Source organism: Rana temporaria, chromosome 12 (genome assembly GCF_905171775.1).
Source record: "Rana temporaria chromosome 12, aRanTem1.1, whole genome shotgun sequence".
Lineage (NCBI taxonomy): Eukaryota > Metazoa > Chordata > Amphibia > Anura > Ranidae > Rana > Rana temporaria.
This window is the reverse complement of record NC_053500.1, coordinates 23,005,926-23,028,034: the sequence shown is the minus strand read 5'-3', so window position 1 is coordinate 23,028,034 and position 22,109 is coordinate 23,005,926. Positions and strand designations below refer to the sequence as shown.

The 22,109-nt window shown below is 42.6% G+C and overlaps 1 protein-coding gene across 1 annotated transcript in view; it reads left to right on the top strand.

Moving 5' to 3' along the window:
• Window positions 1-1,851: 1,851 nt before the first annotated feature.
• The window catches only part of EDN3 (endothelin 3), a 106,708-nt gene continuing 86,450 nt past the window's right edge, over window positions 1,852-22,109 (top strand). Inside the window, exons 1-2 of the mRNA XM_040330458.1 lie at window positions 1,852-2,062; window positions 16,895-17,219. Coding sequence (XP_040186392.1) covers window positions 2,011-2,062; window positions 16,895-17,219 — 377 coding nt within the window. The 5' untranslated portion in view covers window positions 1,852-2,010. The remainder of the gene's footprint in view (window positions 2,063-16,894; window positions 17,220-22,109) is intronic.

Genomic DNA, 22,109 nt, shown 5'->3' with positions numbered 1-22,109 from the left:
ACACACGTTTTTACCGCGATTTGTGTTTTGCATTTTTTTTTTTTTAGCCGGCAATTTTTATTTTTTTACATTTCCTTTTAACAACCAGCTATAAATAGGTAAAAAAAAATGCAAATTGCGGGAAATCGCTGTACTTGCGTTTTGGATGCGAGTCCATTGAATTCTATTGCATGCAAAACGCTGCTTTTTGTGGGGGGGGGGGGGGGGGGGGGGGTCTTAGGCCTGGTTCACGCCTATGCATTTAAAAAAAATAATAATTTTAAGCGCATTTTCAGTTTTGCAGAAACACACTGCAGTCCATTTAACATGGTTTTCAATGGATGCAGTTCACATCTGTGCATTTTATGGAATGGGCCAGGGACTTTTTTTTTTTCAGGTTTTTGGTTCCATAGACTTCAATGGATCAAAAATATGTATTGAAAAATGCACCTGGAATATGCAAACCTGCATAGGTGTGAACCTGGTCTAAAATGGGAACGCGTAACTCTTGGAGAATTTTGTTTTTGGTATAGGAAAAGCGATGCTGACTTGTCAGAGTACCTGGAAATTTTCCCAAACTGAGTGATCAGGTTTATAATGAGAGGCAAGGATTGCGCAGGGTTAGAATTGAAAAGCCGCACACCATCGGCAAATGCAGCTGCCTGTGTTGCATTGTCAAAAATACAATAATAATGCAGATGTGTTTGTTTGTTTTTTTTTTTTCTTTTTTTTTCTTCTCCTGTTGATGTGCATTTCATAACCATTCAATATGAATGGCTTGCCTTGACACAGCATGCCCCAGCACGTAAAGATGTACATGAAGGCCCAGATTCTTAGAGGAGATACGACGGCGTATCTCCAGATACGACGGCGTATCTCCAGATACGACGGCGTATCTCCAGATACGCCGTCGTATCTCTGCGTCCGGCCGGTCGTATCTATGCGCCTGATTCTTAGAATCAGTTACGCATAGAAATCTGTTAGATCCGACAGGCGTAAGTCTCTTACGCCGTCGGATCGTAACTGCATTTTTAAGCTGACCGCTAGGGGCGTGTATGCTGATTTACGCAGCGAAATATGTAAATCAGCAAGATACGCGAATTCTCGAACGTACACGCGGCCGACGCAGTAAATTTACGCCGTTTACGTTAGGCTTTTCCCGGCGTAAAGTTGCCCCTGCTATATGGTGGCGTAAGTTCGGCGTACCAATGTTAAATATGGCTGTCGTTCCCGAACGAAATTTAAAAATTTTGTGTCATTTTCGTAACTCGTCCGTGAATGGAGCTGGACGTAATTTTCGTCCACGTCAAAACCAATACGTCCTTGCGGCATATTAGGAGCAATGCACACTGGGAGATTTCCACGGACGGCGCATGCGCCGTTCGTGAAAAACGTCAATCACATCGGGGCACAGAAGATTAACATAAACACGCCCCCCTGTCCCACATTTTAAATAGGCGGGTTTACGCCGGCCGATTTACGCTACACCGCCGCAACTTACGGAGCAAGTGCTTTGAGAATACAGCACTTGCCCGTCTAAGTTGCGGCGGTGTAACGTAAATCGGATACGTTACGCCGCCGCAAACATATACGCTCCTACGGGAATCTGGCCCGTAATGCACACATAGGTGTCAGTGAGTCCTGGTGGAAGTGAAAACCAAAATTCAAGCACTAAATATGTACATGTACATGTACATATGTATGTGTTTTTTGAATAGTCTTTAGCTGTCATAAAATATTCAATGTATGTTTGATTCATTGCTTGATTCCTACTAGTAAGGACTGCAGAGTGGTAGTGATGCTGGCGTCCTGTGGGAGGCGCCTGTCCTCCACCAGCTGTATATCAGCTTGCACTGATGACTCCCCATCCAGATCAGCAGGATGTCTGCGCTGTGCCTCTGACAAGTTCTGCATTCAGCAAGGCAGTCTCATTTGTGCCAGGAATGGTACTAGGCTGTTTGATACGGATTATCTGATCCAGGGCCTTGCAGAGCTGGGATTATACTTTGTATCCTGCACACACCTGGGTTCATGGAGCAGAGAATATTCCTCTTATTGGGGCTTCTGGTCACATCCAACACAGGTAAGTGCTCTCTGGAAAGGTGTGTGAGCAAGAACAGCTTGGCACTCTACAATCCCAGGTAGAAGGTTGATATGCTGGGAACCATAAGTGTTAGCATGTCTGAACTTTGCAGAGACCTCCTGGAGACAGGCTAGGCTGGTCATTCATCTACTGTATGACTACAGGTCCCAGCATGCCTCCTAGAAGGTCTGTGCTGGCACCTATTGATTTTATAAAGGGTTCGCCTCTTGCATTTTAAAAGTTTGCCTGTTACTTTTTATTTATTTATTTTGGTACAGGTTGTCCATGACATTGTTTTGGGTAAATGGAAATATGTTTTAGGTAGGAACAGTCTAGCTTGTACTTCCATTAAACCTTTATTTTTTAATCAAGGTAGAAATTTTATTAAAGTTTTACAAATATTCATCAAGCCTATTAAAGCATCAAACAGCGCCAGAGACCCTCATCTCAGACTACAATAAAATGAAGAAACCGATAGTTGGCTGGTAATTTAATGATACATAATATTATTATTATTATTATTATTATTATTATTATTATTATCATTTAATGTTTTATATTGTGACAACATTATGACGCAGTATAAAGGAAACGCCAAGCTGTGGTCATCACTATGCCCCAGAAGAGCTTCCAAACTCATTTCCCACCCACCATCCTCTGCTTGCCCTACATGAAACTATTATTATGTGTCCAGTCTGACAAATTTTGCCAAAATTGGTTCATTCATAAACGTAAAATAACCGGTTGGACAAACTGGGTTTCTGACAGAAGTGAAGGTCTTTCTTGGCAGGTGACCACATACATGAGCGATTTAATGTGAGTCATTACATACATCTTAGTTGACATGCTTACTACTTCACATTTGCTTTAATGATTTTCAGAAACCGCATAGTGATTGTTTATCTGCCTTATGATTTTATAAAATCGCCAGTATTTTTTTTTTTTCTTGTAGAATCTTTATCTGATTGAATAAAAACCTATTCAATCTACCAGGAGTCCAACACACACAAGTCAGGGCCAAGGTATTATTATTAATAATAATAATATTTTTTATATAATACATTTTTATATGTGTGTGTGTGTGTATATATATATATATATATATATATATATATATATATATATATATATATATATTATATACACATTTTTTTTTTTTAATCATCCCCCCCCCACCCCCATCTTTTTTAGGCACATGGGGCCAGATTCACAGAAGAGATACGCCGTCGTATCTCTGAGTGTATCTATGCGACTAATTCATAGAATCAGTTACGCATAGATAGCCCTAAGATCCGACAGGTGTAATTGACTTACACCGTCGGATCTTAGGATGCAATACTTCGGCCGCCGCTGGGTAGAGTTCGTGTCGTTTTCCAGCGTCGGGTATGCAAATGAGGTTTTACAGCGATCCACGAAGGTTTTCGAGTTCGTTACGTCGTCGCTAGTAATTTTTTTTCCCGTCGCAAAGTTAAGCCTGCTTTAACATGGCTTAACTTTAGACGAGCCATGTTAAAGTCTGGCCGTCGTTCCCGGGTCGAATTTCAATTTTTTATTTTGCGTAAGACGTCCGGGAATACGAAAGTACGTTACGCACGTCGCCGTTCAAAAAAATGACGTCACTTCGCGCAAAGCACGGCGGGAATTTCAAAACGGAGCATGCGCAGTACGTCCGGCGAGGGAGCGCGCCTAATTTAAATGGTACACGCCCCATTTGAATTAGGCGGGCTTGCGCCGGACGCCTTTACGTTACACTGCCGTAAGTTTACACGCAAGTGCTTGGTGAATCAGGCACTTGCACTGAAAACTTGCAGCGGTGTAACGTATAGACGATACATTACGCCGCCGCATTTATATGTGAATCTGGCCCATAGATTATTTAGATAAACCTGATCTATGTTCTGTAATTGCTTTACATGATACGAATCCCAAAAGTGAACATTTTATGTTTTTGCAGGTTACCAATTCTTAGGCTGCATTCGTGTTTTTTTTTTTTTTTTTTGGAGGCTTTCTTTCCTCTATGGTGATCCAGCCAGTAAGTCTGTTTTTTCAACAGAGCAAGGTGTCCTGTAAATGTAGCCATTAGAGGATTGAAACAAACCATTTACCACTTATGGGTGCTTGCAATGATTGGCTCTTATTAATTGATGCAAAACCTTTGTCCCAAAAAAAAAAAAAAAGTTTGCTGTAACTGATTTATAAAGCTGAAATTTGGCCTTAAAGCGGAGTTCCACCCAAACGTGGAACTTCCGCTTAACTGCTTCCCCATACCCCCCCACAGGGTGTCACATTTTACACCTTTGGGGGGGGGGGGGGAATGGGGATGCAGTAGTTGGGGGGGAACGGGGATGCAGTAGGGAACTGGCCGTGGAGCCGAAAGGCTTCATTGCCAGATTCCCTTACCTGGAATGCACCTGACAGTCTATCGGTTTCGGGACAACCCTGCCTATGAATGTAGTTCACACCAGTGTGTTGCGTTGCATTTATCCAGCGCTAGAAAGCCGATTCTAAATGTTCGTACGGAAAACTCTGAAATTTTCCTTGAACGGGAACAGAATGAACGATTTTCGTTTTAATGTGTACCGTTTTCGTACAAGAAAAATTTAGAAAAGACAGCGCATGGTCAGGAAAAATAAACAACAAAAAAAAGCCTTTGTCGTACGAGAATTTTCATACGAATTTTCGTTCATCCGTTCTGATTTGCTGTGAAATATCAAGGGGGAAAAATTGGATGAACGTTCCCCTGATTTTTCTTATAGTTTACTCAGTGTAAACTAACTCCATATCTGTAGGGGAAGAGCGCAAATAATAATTGTACATTTTTTGCAGTTCTGCACAGCCCTGTTGTGACACCTGTACACCAGCAAATTGTGTCAGGTGTGTGATAATCGCCAACCTCGATACAATGTGTGTGTTTATTATCATTATCTCCTGTCATTGGAGCTGTCTGGACTTGTATATATGATTATGTTTAGTTTCTGTAGGTGGATGCAGCAATGTTAGACTGCAACCCGAAAGCCAAAGCGCACAGTGTAAAGTTACCTAGAGAGACAATTTTTCCAAAAGACCCCTTTCACACTGAGGCGCTTTGCAGGCACTATAACGCTAAAAATAGCGCCTGCAAAACGCCCTGAAACAGCCGCTGCTGTCTCTCCAGTGTAAAAAGCCCCGTGGGATTTCACACTGGAGCGGTGTGCTAGCAGGATGGTAAAAAAAAAAGTCTTTGGAGCGGTAAAAGTGCCCTGCTAGTGGCCGAATAGCGCCGCGAAACCCACCGCCCCAGTGTGAAAGGGGTCTTAATGACAAGTTTCACAGGATTGTAGGGGCTGCTAAGAACTGTGGTCTGTCTGTCACCCTGCCCAGCCCGGTGAGCTGACTATATGGTTTCCCCCTTGACTGCGCAGGCGCAATCCAAGCCAACGGAAATCACCAAACCTGGTCAGCTGTAGCAACAGGTCCAGGGCGACGTGGAATTCGTGGTAAGTGGCCAGTCGGCCTCACGTCCTCGCTTTGCTTGGATGGCTCGCTCGACCTCCTGGCTCTTTTTTTTAACATCCTCCAATCCACGGAGATGGTAAGGAATGAGCCTGGATGCGGCCCCGAGCCGCGCATGCGCCATGTACAGCTGATCAGGTTCGGAGATTTCTGTGGGCTTCATCTGCTCCTGCGCAGTCAAGCAGGGAAGCATATCGATAGGGGAACTAGCTCGACAAGACACCGGCATTCACTTCTCGGACATAGTCACACAGTCCATGCGCTTTTTTATTTTTTATTTTTTTTATTGGCAGAATTAAACTTGGGTGGGGTAAGGGAAGTATGGGATGCCCGGTAGAACTTGCTTGGGACAACTATATACAGTCCAGTGTATATACAGTTAGGTTCTCCTCCTGAACATCGCTTCCTCTAATCTTCAGGCACAGCTAGAACAAAGTGGATAAGCCTGACACTGACTCATCCAGGCCTTAGCAATTGCCCTTTGCAGGCAGGGACCGCAGGCCCCTATAGTGTGGCAAAATAGAAAGTCTCTGGTGCTAGCTGTCCTACATGTGGCTACTGAGCCCAGTAACCCATCTTCAGGCCCCGCCAGCACTCCTGGCTGCAGCTGTCTCTTTCCACTGCCCCTTCCACCACAGTCCACACTTCTGGTTCTGCACCCATTTCAGACTGCAAGCTCCCAGACCCCTTGACTGTGCCTTACTCACCAGCCCTCTTGGCTGCGACCAGTGCTCTCTCCTGCTGTACTCTCCTTGCTCTCTTGTGCCTACGGTCCAGGCCCTCCTTCATGTGTTCCTGAAAGTGGTCAGCACTCCCCCCCAGACTGGGAAACTCCCTCCACGCCCTCTCACTCCAGCTCTTTCACCCCGACAACTCCTCCCCAGCTGAGCTGGCTGTTTTTTTTTAAGCCCCCTGACAATCCAGGTTGGGGATTGTTCAGGGCTCCCTAAAACACCCCAGGCAGCTCCGCCTCTCCTTTTCTCTTTCCAGAACTTTTTGGAAAGAGGGAGGTCTCCGTGATCTAGTCTGTGAGTCACCAGCTGCTACCCTGAGCCATTTCCAGCCCAGACAAGATCAAAAAAGCCATGCCTGCCTAAATTTACATATCCTACCAAATCCTATCTCTAGCACCCACCTACCTAGAAGGCGCCACACAATATAAATTGTGCAATTTTCCCACTCATGCAGTTTTAATTAAGCTGTTCTATAATGTGGGCCAGCAATTTTCAACGGCGCTAGGTGATTAGCAGAGTTGTAGCTCTTGGGATTTTAGGTCCCATTCACACCTGAGCACCAATTTCGGTGCTATAAAACCCTCAACAGTTCACAATCCTATTATTTTAAATAGTGCATGTTCACATCCGAGTGCTGAGGCACCTCTTGCTTGAGAAGTACAGGAGTTACTTTGATTCGTAGATTTCAAGGGGAGCACCTGTGCACAAAAGCCCACATTGCATGCACTTTTCGGATGCTCCCATAAATAGTATATGTGGCCAAAAAAGCAAGAAAAAAATACAGAAACAAGCAGCAAGCACAGCATCTACCTGAGCTACTCAATCCTAAGGTAAGTTTGCATCGTAAAGTGACAGCTGATTGTCTTCTACAGGAGAAAGGGGAGAGACCTAAGTGTACTGATTCTCCTTAAGGACTATAGAAGACTGTTTTGTATTACATCGTAAAATATGTGTTTTTACTGCTTTTAATGAGAAATTGCTTTAATTTCTGTGTGACGGTTACATCTTCCTGCTGCTATCTGGGAAGTTTCACAAACGTGGGAAATGCAATGCTTTTAGGTGCGCTAACTCATACTTTTTGACCCAAAGGAATATATACTGTAGTATTGTAGATTTAAGTATATTGTAAATTATAAATCTCCCTGATGTGTACAGCTGCTCAAAAAAAGAAATTAAAAAAAAAAGTCTGACATGCATTAAGTGTTTGTTTATTGCTGGGGCCCAATAGCGGCACATATTACATCTTAACCTGTGTGCATGAGCCCGATACATTCACTGGGGAACTGGTTAAGTAAAGTGTTTACTAACCTTTTAGCCTGGGTTCACACTGTAGCGAACACAGACATCGCATGTGATTCACACCCGCACCGCAATGCCGATCACATGAGATTTCTGTGCAATGCGAGTTCAACCGTACAGTTGTATGGCTGAACTCGCATTGGATTTGCACAAAAAAAGGTGCAGGGGCTTTTTTTTTTTTTTATCTCCCCGCACTGGAATCGCATTGCATGGGTGTTCTCACCTGACCCACACGTTACGATTCCTGTCCAAATCCATAGTTCGCACTGCGCAGCTGGTTCCCGCATTGCTACAGTGTGAACCCAGGCTCAGGGTCCATTTACACTCTTGCCATGTAGTAGCTCTGGGCCTTATAAGTGCATTACTGAAATGTGCAGCATCACACACGTTGCAGACATGACTGCTGAAAAGCATAGGCTTGATTTGACCAACTAATGTACCAAAGCCTTGCGCCCCCCCCCTCCAAAAAAAAGACAAAGGCTGATAAGGCTCTACCCAGTGACCTTGTGTCTTAGGCCGCGTACACACGGTCGGACAAAACCGATGAGAATGGTCCGACGGATCGTTTTCATCGGTTCACCGCTGAAGTGGTCTGATGTGTGTACACACCATCAGTTCAAAATCCGATCAGGTCAGAACGCGGTGACGTAAAACACACGACGTGCTGAAAAAAACGAAGTTCAATGCTTCCAAGCATGCGTCGACTTGATTCTGAGCATGCGCGGGTTTTGAACCGATGCTTTTCTGTACTAACCATCGGTTTGGTCCGATGGGGCAGCGGTCCATCGGTTCGGTTTTGAAGCATGTTTTAAAATTTTGGACCGAAGGAAAACAGACCGATGAAAATGAACTTCGGTTCATTCTCATCGGACCAAACCGACCGTGTGTACAGGGCCTTAATGGGCAATCTTAATGAAGGCACTTAACCTTCCTGTTTTAGGTTGATGCCCACGTAGATGCCAAGCTTCCAGCAGTCAAGGCTCCCTTTCCCTAGGATGGGGTCTTCATCATTGCCATGCTATTAATCTTGAAAAGGCAACACACCTGGGGTCCCCAGAATATTGTGTCCAGTTCTGGTACAAATACTGCAGCTGCTGACTTTTAAAATAAGGACACTTACCGTTCATAGTGCCCGTGATGTCGGCACCCGAAGCCGATCTCTCCCTCGGGTGCTGCCGTCGCCATCTTCAGTAAAGGAATCGGGAAGTAAAGCCTTGCAGCTTCATAGCCTGGTTCCCTACTGCCCTGGCGCGAATCGTGCTGCGCAATCCCACTGGTCCCTGCTGTCTTCTGGGGCATGTGTCTCCCAGAAGACAGCGGGGGGGGGCGGAGGAGGTGCCGGACGTGGCATAGATGGCTACGGGTGGCTCGGCTATCTATGCCCGGAAGTGGGAGCAAAATACCTGTATTAGACAAATATCTGCTCCCTCCCCCCTGAAGGGTGCCAAATGTGACATCGGAGGGAGGAGGAAACGGAAAAGCGGAAGTGGATGTAAAACCAATTCATGAAATTTGAGCTGGGCACATATATCTGCAGTGTTTTTTATCTCTCTTAAAGGCACTGAGGTCGTAGCTGTCTCCTGCTCTGTTCTGTTATCAGCTGATAACTTCAGACAAGTTCTCCATCACGTATGATGATAAAACCTGATGAAGTTTTGTGTTTGGGAGGATGCTATAAATAGATTAGCAGAGTTCTGAACGATTCAACAAACGGAGCTGAAAGTCAATGAGAGGGGGTGTGTGCCTTTTCTCCAATCGGCTGTTTTGACTGTATGACCAGTCTTCATTGCAGTGCTAACCAGGAAGAGAAAATCTAACACGATCTGAACTGAGCCAAGTATGGAGGAGGAGGGAGGACAGATAAACAGAGTGACTGAGCAGGAGCAGAGCCATCCACAGAGACAGACCCCCTCCTGACCCCCTGTACCATGTCCGCACAGCCGCTGACCCCCTCCTGTACCATGTCCGCACAGCCGCTGACCCCCTCCTGTACCATGTCCGCACAGCCGCTGACCCCCTCCTGTACCATGTCCACACAGCCGCTGATCCCCTCCTGTACCATGTCCACACAGCCGCTGACCCCCTCCTGTACCATGTCCACACAGCCATGTCCACACAGCCGCTGACCCCCTCCTGTACCATGTCCACACAGCCATGTCCACACAGCCGCTGACCCCCTCCTGTACCATGTCCACACAGCCGCTGACACCCCCCCCCTCCTGTACCATGTCCGCACAGCCTCTGACCCCCTCCTGTACCATGTCCGCACAGCCTCTGACACCCCCCCTGCACCATGTCCTCACAGCCTCTGACCTCCTCCTGTACCATGTAATTGGAGAAATATGGTTTTTGACTTTTTTGTTTAACTTAAACACATTGCTAATAGCACTAGCTACATGTTTATAGTTTAAATCTTGATATTTGCACTGTTTAGCACTGGAAACAGGCATTGTAGGTACTTTTGCAGTGCCAGTAAAAAATGTGGCTCTGTCAGTAACTTTTAATAATTTTTGGCAGCAAATAAAATTTGCTGCGTTTTGTAAATTTTGGGGTCCTGCCAGTAAATTTTACTTCGGAGTGGTTGGCAACACTGGCTGTCTGGTGCTGCCGTCGCCATTTCCGGTAAGGAAACCCAGCAGTGAAGCCTTACAGCTTCACAGTCAGGTCCTTACTGTAAGGTGACCAGATTTTTTTAAATGAAATCCGGGGACAATTTAGTTACAATTTGGATCATTCACACCGTGAACACATCCTGTGAACAGAATTGATGTCTGTCTATTTATTTATTTTTAACATCGGTGTCATTGGTGTGTGTGTGGTTTTTTTTTTTTTTATTATTTCTCTCTCTATGGAACACAAAAAAACAGGGATGACATACATGTTTAGGTTCAGAAAACTAGAAGAGGATGCAAATTTTTTTTATTTATTTTTTACCTTTTTATGCGTTCTCTGTATTAAGATCAAAAACATAAACATTCTGTGACCAAGATCGCCCCCCCCCCCCAAATACTTACCTTTGCCCCGTCTCAATCAAGTGCTGTGCCTAAGAGCACTTTCAGCTCTCTCCTTCTTAGTGTCTATGGATGCAGGCAGCGCAGCTTGGGATCGTGCCCACATGAGTGACCTAATAGGAAGCACATTCTTATGGGGGCACTTGCCAAAGAGGAGGAGGCAAGAGCTCCAGCATGGGAACCCAGAAGAAGATGATTGGAGACGCTCTGTGCAAAACCATTGCACGGAGAATGTAAGTATAACATGTTTAATTATACATTAGAATCACTTTAATGTTGTTTAGTGTGTAGTAAGCCACAGCAATATACGATGTGGATTTTGGGTTGTGGTTTTTTTTTCTGCCTCACCCTGAGCTGTTTATTTAACCTAGCAACTGCAAGAGAAAATGTTATCCAAGACACCAGGGGAACCCCCGCTGATAATGCACTGCAGCCCATATGTTTGGTTGGGGTAAAAAATTTGGAGTGGAAAACCTGCTGAGAATATAGAGGCTATCATTGCTAACCTCTACTTCTGAAAGTACTACTTCCGAAAGTACTACTTCCCCTGATGTTATGCTGATCCATTCGTTTAATAGGCAGAGACCCGGAACAAGCATGTAAATCAAAAGAGCCAAGCAGGGTGGATTTGAGTTAAATCAAATCCATTTATATCATGATTTAAATCGCTAGTAAAAAGGCTTGATTTAAATCATAATTTTTAAAGAGCAACTGTCCTCTCTGTCCCGCAGCCGCTCATCCTCCTGACCGGCTGTTGACTCACCGAAAGTCCCATTCACTTTAATGTGATGGCTGGTGATGCGGCAGTGACACACCATAGTGAGGGACGTGTCGGTAGCTGGTGATTGGATGCCCGCAAAAGGGCACTGTCATGATGAATATGAAATGACAGGTGCTCTTTAACTGTAAGGATTTATTCTTGCTGGTAGTTAAAATCTGTAATATTTGCGAACAAAATTAAGGTTTTCTATTTGGAATAATAAGCTGTCAGGTTCGTAAAACAGCGATATCGGAACCGATTTTAGGTTAATCACACACAGTTGGGGAACAACTCAAATTATTTTATTTATTAAAGCCATAACATTGCCAGTGCATGTTATCTCAGCTTGCGGAGCTTGAATTCGTTGAATGAGTTTACCAAAATGTAAATATTGCAGAATATAGAGCCTCATGATACATACAGTAATTTCATGCTGAATGAACTCAATTATTATTGTATCTTAGAAAACTATTACTCCTAAAGCTTTTTTATTATGTTGGATGAAAACAAAAAAAAATCTGATTTTAGATAATTTTTAAATCATCAAGGTGTTTGTGTGTCAAGTCAATGCTGCCATTCCAATCTATCCCTTACTTTTTTTTCCGGCTGTCTCCAAAAAAATAAAAAAATAAAATTTTTTTTTTTTAGAGGGATGTTGGCAAAAGCAATCCCTACATTTTTCTCAGTACAGGCTTCCTTTGAAAGTGTAAGTTTTTATTAATGAAGAACGTCAATGCTTGTTACACAATGCCTTCTCCTCGGTTTCAGGATCTGGTTTCAGGGCTATCACTTATCCTGTCTGTACGGTTAGGGATCGTGTCACATTTGATTTGCTTGATTGATTATGTCTTGGGGAAGGGGGGGGGGGGGATAAGGTTGGGGGAATGTCTGATGAAATTAAAGTTTTCTTAACAAGAGAATCTACTATTGTAATGTTCTCGCTTTTAGAAACTACACATACAAATGAATATGACTTAAATGTATGTGATGCCTCTGTTTTTCTTAGATTTAGATAAAGGCACCATTGGAGAGATTTATTTTATTCTTGGTTTCTGTCCCAGTTAAAATGTAGGAAGAGAAATTCTTGAATGGGGTCACAGACCGGAAAAAAAATCCAACAGGCGTTTTTAGCCTCGCCCCACTCTTCTAAACCAAAAAGCATTTTTATTTCTGTCTGTATTGCTGTTGGAGTCAGTGTAGGGTCTGCACAAATGTTCTGAGTCAGAGGCTCAAGGTATTGAAGCTGTTGGGTCAGCATGGTAGCCCGGCAATCATGGTTCCCAGCATGATGATACCTCCTAGACCCTCCCTCATCAGCACGAGTGATGGTGTTTGGAGTGAAGAAGACCCTAAGGTGCTAGAGACCCTAGAGCAGGGATTTGCAATTAGTGGACCTCCAGCTGTTGCAGAACTACAAGTCCCATGAGGCAAAGCAAGACTCTGACAGCCACAAGGACGACACCCAGAGGCAGAGGCATGATGGGACTTGTAGTTTTGCAACAGCTGGAGGTACGCTAATTGCATACCCCTGCCCTAGAGTAACTCCAGGCTGAACAATCTTGTGACAATTGCAAATCTTTCACACCCATCCCATATGCTCTAGTCGCTCATCCAATATTTCAACTCCCATCTACTTTATACCCTACACATACTAAGGGCTCATTTTTATAAGTGCCCTTTTATCATTTTTTCAGATTATTTTCTGATTAAAAACGCCTACAAAAAAACTTAACAAGGATCCTTTGGATACCTTTAGTCTGAACTGCAGGCATTATTAAACCCAGGCCTACAGGGATGAGGTTCAAATTAAAATTTTTGGATATTATATAGTCCAAATAATTTTTTTTGGATAGCCTCAATAGCGGACTTTCCCAGTACATCGATATCTCTTCATCCAAATATTTTGTTATCGTTTGCAACTTGACATGTCTGTTCCAGTGCAAAAAAATATTTTAAAGATACCTCCTGGCAAGACCTATCCTATCAAACGTTTTCAGCTGCTCCACTCCACTAAGAGCCGGTTCACACTGGGGTGACCTGGGATCCAACTTCAAGTCGCCCCAAGTTGCGCGGTCGAGAAAATGAATGGAAGTGAATGGGAGCCGTCTTAATGTGTACACTACTGAAGTCGCTCCGACTTCAGAAAAGGTTCCTGTACTACTTCAATCCGACTTCTAGGCAACTTGTACCCATTGATTTCAATGGAAGTCGCCTCAGAAGTCGGATCCCTGTCTTAACTGAAGCAACAATACAGACAGATAACATACATTTCTCAGGCAAACCCCTCCCTCCCACAGAGCTGATTGTTGTTTTGATTGGCCACTGGACAGCCTCCTGTCCTGGAGGCGACTTGAAGTTGCCTTGTACTGTCCTGGAGGCAACTTGAAGTTGCCATGTAAGTTGCCTGATGATTCATACTCAAGTCGTGTCCAAGTTCCCTCCCAAAGTCATGCTAGAAGTCGTGTTGCCCCTGTGTGAATGGGCTCTAAGGGAGCTAAATAATTGTTTTTGTAAAAAGACAATAACATTTTCTGATTAAAGTCAAGATCGATCCAGAGCCTGGACAGGCTGAGTGTTGTCAGCTGACAGCAAACTTTATCCTGCTGTCATCTAAAAACGGGTTACTGGAGTGCAAAACGAAGTGCACTCCTGTGACCCACAGGCTTTGAACCTACTTCTTTTAGGCAGGGCAATTTTTCAGCAAATGGGAAAAAAATACCAGACGTATGCCGAATTTTAGTTTACATTTAAAGGGTTTCCTTGTATTTTATTTACACCAATTGCAGTTTAAATATATAAATATAATTAATTTTTTTATGATTACATAACTGAATTAATCAGTGGTGTTTCAGCTTTAAAAGGGTAACTCCACGTTTGTGGGGAAAAAAATTAGCAAGGAAAAAAATAGCGTATACAATTGCGATACAAATAATATTGTAATTGAATGAATGTTCTTAAAAATTGCCTTTTTCTTTTTAATCTGCAGCCGCTGTAATTCTCTGTAAAATACAATGCAATATGGCACCCTGGAGACGTTCTGTACACAGAAGTTGTAGACTCCCCCTCCAATGTAATTTACTGCTTGTGTGATTTTCTGCACCAAGGCTGGCCATACAATATACAATTTTCTTGTTTAAATGTTTCTATAAATTCACCCAAACCATATAATATGAGGTCAAACCTAAACACTTTCAATCTGTATGCAATCAGATAGGCCCTGGAACTAAATGCATGCTGTGAAAAATTATTTGCCCCTTTTATGATTTTTTTTTTTTTTTTTTTTGCATATTTGTCACACTTAAATGACTCAGATCATCAAACAAATGTTATTACACAAAGAGAACTCGAGTAAATACGAAATGCAGTTTTTTTAAAATGATGGTTTAATTTATTTTGGCAAAAAATCTGTCCAAATCTGCCTGGCTTTATGTGAAAGAGTAATTGCCCCCTAAACCTAATAACTGGTTGTGCCACCCTTGGCGGCAACAACTGCAATCAAGCGTTTGCGATAACTGGCAATGAATCTTTCACATTGCTGTGGAGAAAATTTGGCGCACTCTTCTTTGCAGAATTTTTTTAATCGTGTGTGGGCCCCAATCGGTCCTTTATCCTTCGGTCTCAAAATGTATAACTTGCTTTAAAATTGGACCGATGGACGCCTGACCGATAGGTCAAAACCGATGGTTAGTACGCAAAAGCATTGGTTCCAAACCCGGGCATGCTCGGAATCAAGTCGACGCATGCTTGGAAGCATTGAACTTAATTTTTCTCTGCACGTCGTTGTGTTTTATGTCACCGCGTTGGACTCGATCGGTTTTTGAATTGATGGTGTGTAGGCACATCAGACCATCAGTCAGCTTCAACGGTGAACCGATGAAACTGAACTGATCGTGTGTACAGGGCCTTAGAAATCGCTTTGAAACCCTTTCTAGACCGTTACATGTACATTTGCTTCTAGGCCCTTTTTTTTTTTTTCGATTGTGGCTTTTCATGGTCTTATTCGTGTTCTTCTATTTATGTGATTTCTTAAATCAACAGGTCTGGTAGTAATCGGGTCTGGGTGTGTAAAGTAAAATTTTACTCAGCTTTCCAAAAATTTGTGGTTAATCACAATTCGTTAATGATTCAACCAACCAAGTTTGGTAAAATCCTTTCAATGTACATAGATCACCCAGAGGGGAATGGGTTTGTTTTTTTCTCAACAAAATTGGTTACTCTTTAAGGGCATATGGTCTGTTGTGTGCTGCTATTTTTTCATTGTGTTTTCTTTTTTTTGCTAAAAAAAATCCTCTGCAAAAGTGGAGTTACCCTTTTAAAGCTGAAATACCGTTGATTGATACATGTGTGTAAACATTAATTGTTTTTATATTTTAACTGCAATTTAGTGTAAAAACACTTTGCGCTTGGTGTAAAATAAGTTGGATTTTTAAGGTGAATGGTAAACACACATACTACTTAAAACCAAATAGATGTGCTGTTCTTCTTTTAAATCACAACTAGACATTTATGGTGTGTTTGTGTGTTTTTTTTTTATTTTTTTTATGGTATCTAGGCTGAAAAGCGTCACGTGACCGGCCTGAAGACTGCTCTAAATGGCTATTTACACTGCTGGTTTTTAGAAAGAATTAACAGTGTTGTATGCCAGCCTCTAATAGCTGGCAGTTTAAAAAAAAAAAAAAAGGCTTAACAAACACATTAAGGGAGTCCTATGCACACTATGGTTCCAGTGACCCTTCTTGCCCTGGCTAACCAGAATCAACATCTAATGATTTTTTGCACAGCATGCAATGAGTTGCTACAGTCTTTAGTGCAATTTAGAGTATAACATCAGAGGTTATCTACAGTAAGTTGACTGGTTCTGTAGATGATCATAAATCTTAACATGCAAGGTTTGTTTGACAATGTTCATCACACAGCTTTTAGATGTTTGATTTTATAAGCTTTATTTAAAGGGTCAGTCTCTCCAAATTAGGTAATTTAATGGCCCCTGTTGAACTGAATCGCCACTGGCTTTTTATTTATCTTGGAAACTCTGGTGACAAGACTTCTGCACATGGGTTTATGGTCCACCCATCTGCTGCACTATTTGAGGGACTTTTTTCATCGTAATTTATTTTATTTTTTGGAGGGTAATGCAGAAGGCAAGACAAATGCGAGTGTTCCTTTTTGCTGCAACTGTAGCATGGTAAGAAGCTAAAAACTCTAGTGAAAGTATCTTGCTGCTGGCATTAACCCAGAGAGCTCTGGCAAGCCAGTGTGTGATTTGGCCAACCCACATTTGCCAATGTCTTTAATAGTTTTTGGTTAGACTTACCCTTGAACTGAAAAAGAGAATAGCTTTGCATTTCCCATGTTTGCCATGAGTCTTCTTTGGTTTCGTAAATGCATTGTTCTTGGTCATGGGTGGCAAAACATTTCTGTGAGAATTTTAGGCACATTAGATACCACTATTGGATATCTCATAGGATTTGTCCAGGCATGGTGTCATGGCTACCTGCATAACTAAGATGTATATTTTTCTCTTTCTTTTTTCCAGGGTTTGTGCTGGCTCTCTTGCCTCAGCTCTCTGGGGGGAAGGTGAGCCCCCAGATCAAGGAAGGTGGAAGAAAGGCAGGCAGGGGAGAGAAGGAATCGGCAGCTATCTTTCTACAGTCAGGAGTAACCCAGCGTCCAGGATCCACATCCCCTGGACCCCAGGGAACCCCAATACCTGGATATGATCAAATGAGCCCCAGTTTCCACTTGGAACCAGACTCCGGGGGCTCACACAGGAGGGAGAAACGCTGTACATGTTATACATACAAGGACAAAGAATGTGTGTACTACTGTCACCTGGACATCATATGGATCAATACGCCTGAGTAAGTAAAGGTACACATCTTGTCTCCTCTTCACATCTTTCTGCTTTTCGTAGCCCAGCCCTGGAGATCTGATGTTCATATTGGCCTTCTCTGTATTCTGTGACCAAGGGCTTGTGTTGCTGTACGAAAATGTGTTCTGCAGATTGTGTTTTTTCTAGAGTTGTTTTGGAAACGCTTTCTTGTCCCTTTTTTGTAAATGTTATAGTTTAAATTCAGCATTGTTAATTTCGACTTGATGTTCCTAATGTCCTTTTCAATGATGTACAATGGCCCTTAGGGTCCTTGGCTTTGTAAAAATGCGGTATACTAAATTCTTACGTAGAATGATCTTTATATCTACGCACATGTGTGATATTGAATGATACACAGTCTCCTGTGTAACATTTGTCATAATTTCTGGACACCATAATATACAATTTGCTTTCAAATTTAAAGTATTTGATACTGAAGTTGATACTGAAGTTAATTGTATGTCCCACAATTTCTAATGGTGGTTGATCCTTTTCTTTCCAAAGCTTTACTTTGTTGTTGTTCATGAGATAATATATATATATATATATATATATATATATATATATATATATATATATATATATATATATATATATATATATTAATATATAATAATTGTGTGTGTGTGTGTGTGTGTGGCAATTTTTGGAGGTGTCTGATAGTCCTTTCATCCTAAACTTTAATTATCTGGCTGCTTATACATCTTGTGGTTTCTAGCAAGAATGGCTCCACCCTCTGCCATGGCTAATATGAAGCCTTGAAAAGTCTACCGGTGAGCTTGAGAGACCCTAGTAATTATTGAGACATGTGGATGGAGTTGGGAGCACTGGCACAAAGGTTTCCTGTTGCCTCTAAAAGCAGCTGGCACGTGAGTCAGCCCATCAACCTCGAAGCAGGCTGATCCTTTGAGAAAGGGGGAAAAAAGCTTTGGGGGAATCGCAACTCACAAGGAAATCTCAGACAATTTTCCAAACTAGTCAGGGTACACTCTCGCACTATATGGTTCTCTGCAGTAAATTTTCCCACCTCAAGTCACTTGGTGAAGTGCACATTTGTGCATACAAATTCTGAACATTTCTAGAAAATTGGCCCTTCTGCATTGGGTGGAAGAAGGGGGATTCTTGTGTGTTCCCCAATATCCAACTGCTTGTGCCACTCCAGTGATGCTGTTATTTTGCCTAGCAATGGCTCAGGGCACACACATAATACATACTAATTTTAATTTGTTAGTTCACTTGTAACCTAATGATGACACATGTGGTGACTAGTTCCAATAGGTAATTACTAAGTGCTAACATTTGCGCAAAGAGCGTCTATCTCTTTGTCCCCTGCTCCATCTGTCATATGAAGCTTCAATAAAAGGATTTTTGGAAGTGCAGCCATCCGGAATTATTTCTTTGATATCCCTCCACACTTCTGAGTACACTGTGCAGAACACAATACAATTCTGACAATCATCTTAATCTCTGTATTCCATAAAAACAACAGATTCGATATTGCACAATAAGTTTTCCTTCCCAATGAGAGATCCTCAGATATTTTTAGAAAGCTTTAGCATTTAGGTAGTACTGCAGAACAGTTGCCCCCCCCCCTCCCTAAGCAAAATCTATAGTGATGATGTTCATCATTGGTGGTGGTGTCCTTTTTTTTTAGTTGCTTGGTTGTTTCAGGCTCCCGTATTGTAGTAGATTCTTGAACAAGCATGCAGCCAGTGATGTCAATGTACTGATATGACTTCTTGTTCCTGAGCAGTAACTCAAAGTATTAATGCTATCAGTTCAGGATGACTGACAACATTTTTTTTTATAAGTTAAGCAGTGGTGGCCCCCCCAGCCTAGGTTTGCCTTAATACATACATTTTTTTTTATTATTGCGAGTTGCTCTCATGAGTTGTGAAATTTTAGTTTCTGAACATTTGACAGCAAGACAGGTTGCAAAGAAAAAAAGGAAGGAAGTTGGGCAAAAAAAAACTGTACACTCTTGTCAGGTAATCTGTAATTAAATCTGTTGAGTGAATTCATGACTTCTACTGCTACAGATTTCAGGAAGCGGCCTTGTACTTTTCTATATAACTGTCATAATTGTGAAATGTTATGAACAATGGCAATGTAGTAATCACTATGGGGAAATTTTAAGCCTATTTTCTGATTTGAGAATTTGTTGAGTTAAACATATACAGTGGCAAGAAAAAATATGTGAACCCTCCGTAAATTAACTGGTTTTCTGCAGTAATGTGTCAAAAAATGTGATCTTCATCACAGCAATAGACAAACACAATGGGCCAGATTCATCAAGAGATACGACGGCGGATCTCCTGATTCGCCGTCGTATCTCTGAGATCCGACGGTCGGATCTATGCGACTGATTCATAAGAATCAGTTCCGCATAGATCTCCCTTAGATCCAACTGGTGTAAGTGACTTACACCGTCGGATCTTAGGCTGCAATCTCCCGCCGGCCGCTAGGTGTCGCCTCGGTCTTTTACGCGTCGGATATGCAAATGAGGTGAACCGCCGATTCAGAAACGAACGCCCGCCCGTCGCTTTTTTTTTTACGTCGTTTGTGTTCGGCTTTTTCCGGCGGATAGTTACCCCTGCTATATGAGGGGTAGCTAATGTTAAGTATGGCCGTCCCCGCGCCGAGTTTCAAATTTTTACGTTGTTTGCGTAAGTCGGTCTGGAATACGGATGGCCGCAATTGACGTTGCCGCCGAAAACAATGACGTCCTAGCGACGTCATTTGGAGCATGCGCACTGGGAAATTTCGCCGGCGGCGCATGCGCAGTTAAATCGGCGCGGGAACACGCCTGATTTAAATTGTACACTCCCCCTAGCCGCGGAATTTGAATTCCGCCGGGGGAGTTACGATCCGCCGGTGCAAGTTTCGAGGTAAGTGCTTTGTGAATACTGCACTAGCCTCGCTAAATTGCATCGGCGGATCGTAAATCACATAGATTACGCGGATCTAAAGATCCGCTAATCTATGTGAATCTAGCCCAATGTGCTTAAAGTGGGGGTTCACTTTTTTAACATTGGATTCAGCCGAGTTGTCAGAATGACAATCGGCTTTTTTTTATTTTATCCTCGTACATACCGTATTTTCACCGCCGCTTCCAGGTATATATTCTGCAGGACTGGGCATTCCTAATTGACAGGCTTCCGACCGTCGCATACTGTGCGTCACCGAAAGAAGCCGAACGTCGGTGCGCAGGCGCCGTATAGAGCCGACTCGCAGTCTGACTTCTTTCGGCAACTCGTGACGCGCTGTATGCGATGGTCGGAAGCCTTGTCAATCAATTAGGAACGCCCAGTCCCGCAGAAGACATACCTGGAAGCGGCGGTGAAAATACGGTATGTACGGGGATAAAATAAAAAAAAAAACAGCCGATTGTCATTCTGACAACTCGGCTGAATCTAATGTTAATTTTTTAATTTTTTTGGGTGAACTCCCGCTTTAAGCTGATATCACACAAACCATTCTGATTTCTTGTGTCTTTATTGACTGTCTTCCCTGTCTATCTTGAACACACCCATTAAACAATCACAGTGCTGGAGGAGAAAGCAAATGCTGGAGTTAATAGCTGGCCAAACCTCATTTTGGCAGTAATGACTTCAAGCTAGCACTTTTGGTAGCTCTGGATCAGACCTGCCCTATGTTCATGTTCAGGAGGAATTTAGGACTCTTTTTCTCTTTACAAAATGACACATTTGTAAGATGTTTGGTGTGAATGGCTCTCTTGACTTAACCCCAAAGAGATGCTGTGGAATTAAGGCCTGGGCTTTGACTATGCCACTCAGAAAGGAACATTGTCCTGTGGCATCACCCAACATCTATTTAGCTGTTGGATGGCTCCCCTGACATTATCCTGTAGGGTATTTTTGGTAAACCTGGGAATTCATTGTCCCCTTGATGATGGCAAGTGATCCAGGCCCTGAGGCAGCAAAGCGAACCCAAATCATGATGTTTCCTCCACCATACTTCATTATTGGGATGATGATTTGATGTTGGTAAGCTGTGCCTTTTTTTTTTTTGCACCATACATGGTGCTATGTATTCTTCCCGAACAATTAAACTTTTGTTTCATCACACATTATTTTCCTGGTAGCATTGTGTTTTGCCCAGGGGCTTTTTAGCAAACTTTACGTGTGTTGCAAATATTTTTATATTTTTGAGAGCAGCAGCTTCCTTCATTGTGTTCTGCCACAGACAACCCTGCCTATTCAAAGACTTGGGTATGGTAGACTCATGAAAAGGCATGTTTAGCAATTCCAATGATCTCTTCAGCCCTTTAGTCGGTACTCGTAAGCTCCTCTTACCTCCATTAAAGAATCTGTGTTGTGACTTGGGAGTCATTTTGGCTAGGTGCCCACTTCAAGGAAAAGTGGAAACGGTACTAAACGTTCGCCTTTTTATAGACCATCTTGTCACTGTATATTATTAAAAAAATGTGTTTTGCTGCTTTCACTTCCTTGTCAGCAGCCTGTTTACACAAATAATTGAATAAGGAGAGAATATACTAGGGACATTTCTCATAAATATTGTGTTCTTCTCTAATAGTAATCTAGCATTCCAGTTCCGTTTCCGGTAAGGATTTTGGAACTAGATTATATTTTAGATGACAGGTTCTCTTTTTTTTTTTTTTTTTTTTTTTATTGTGAAGGAGATACATTTTTTGAATAATAATTTGGACCTTTCACGGCTTGGTTCACACTGCAGTATGGAGCGTCTCACAGAAGAGGTCTGGTGCATTCCTGTTCACAGTTTCGGGTCTGATTTTCGGTCCATTTTTGATTTAAATTCAGACCTGTAACGGACCAGAAGACACGCAGAACTCCTGTGCAATTCCCTATGAAGCGACCCCGGAGATGTTTAAACCGGC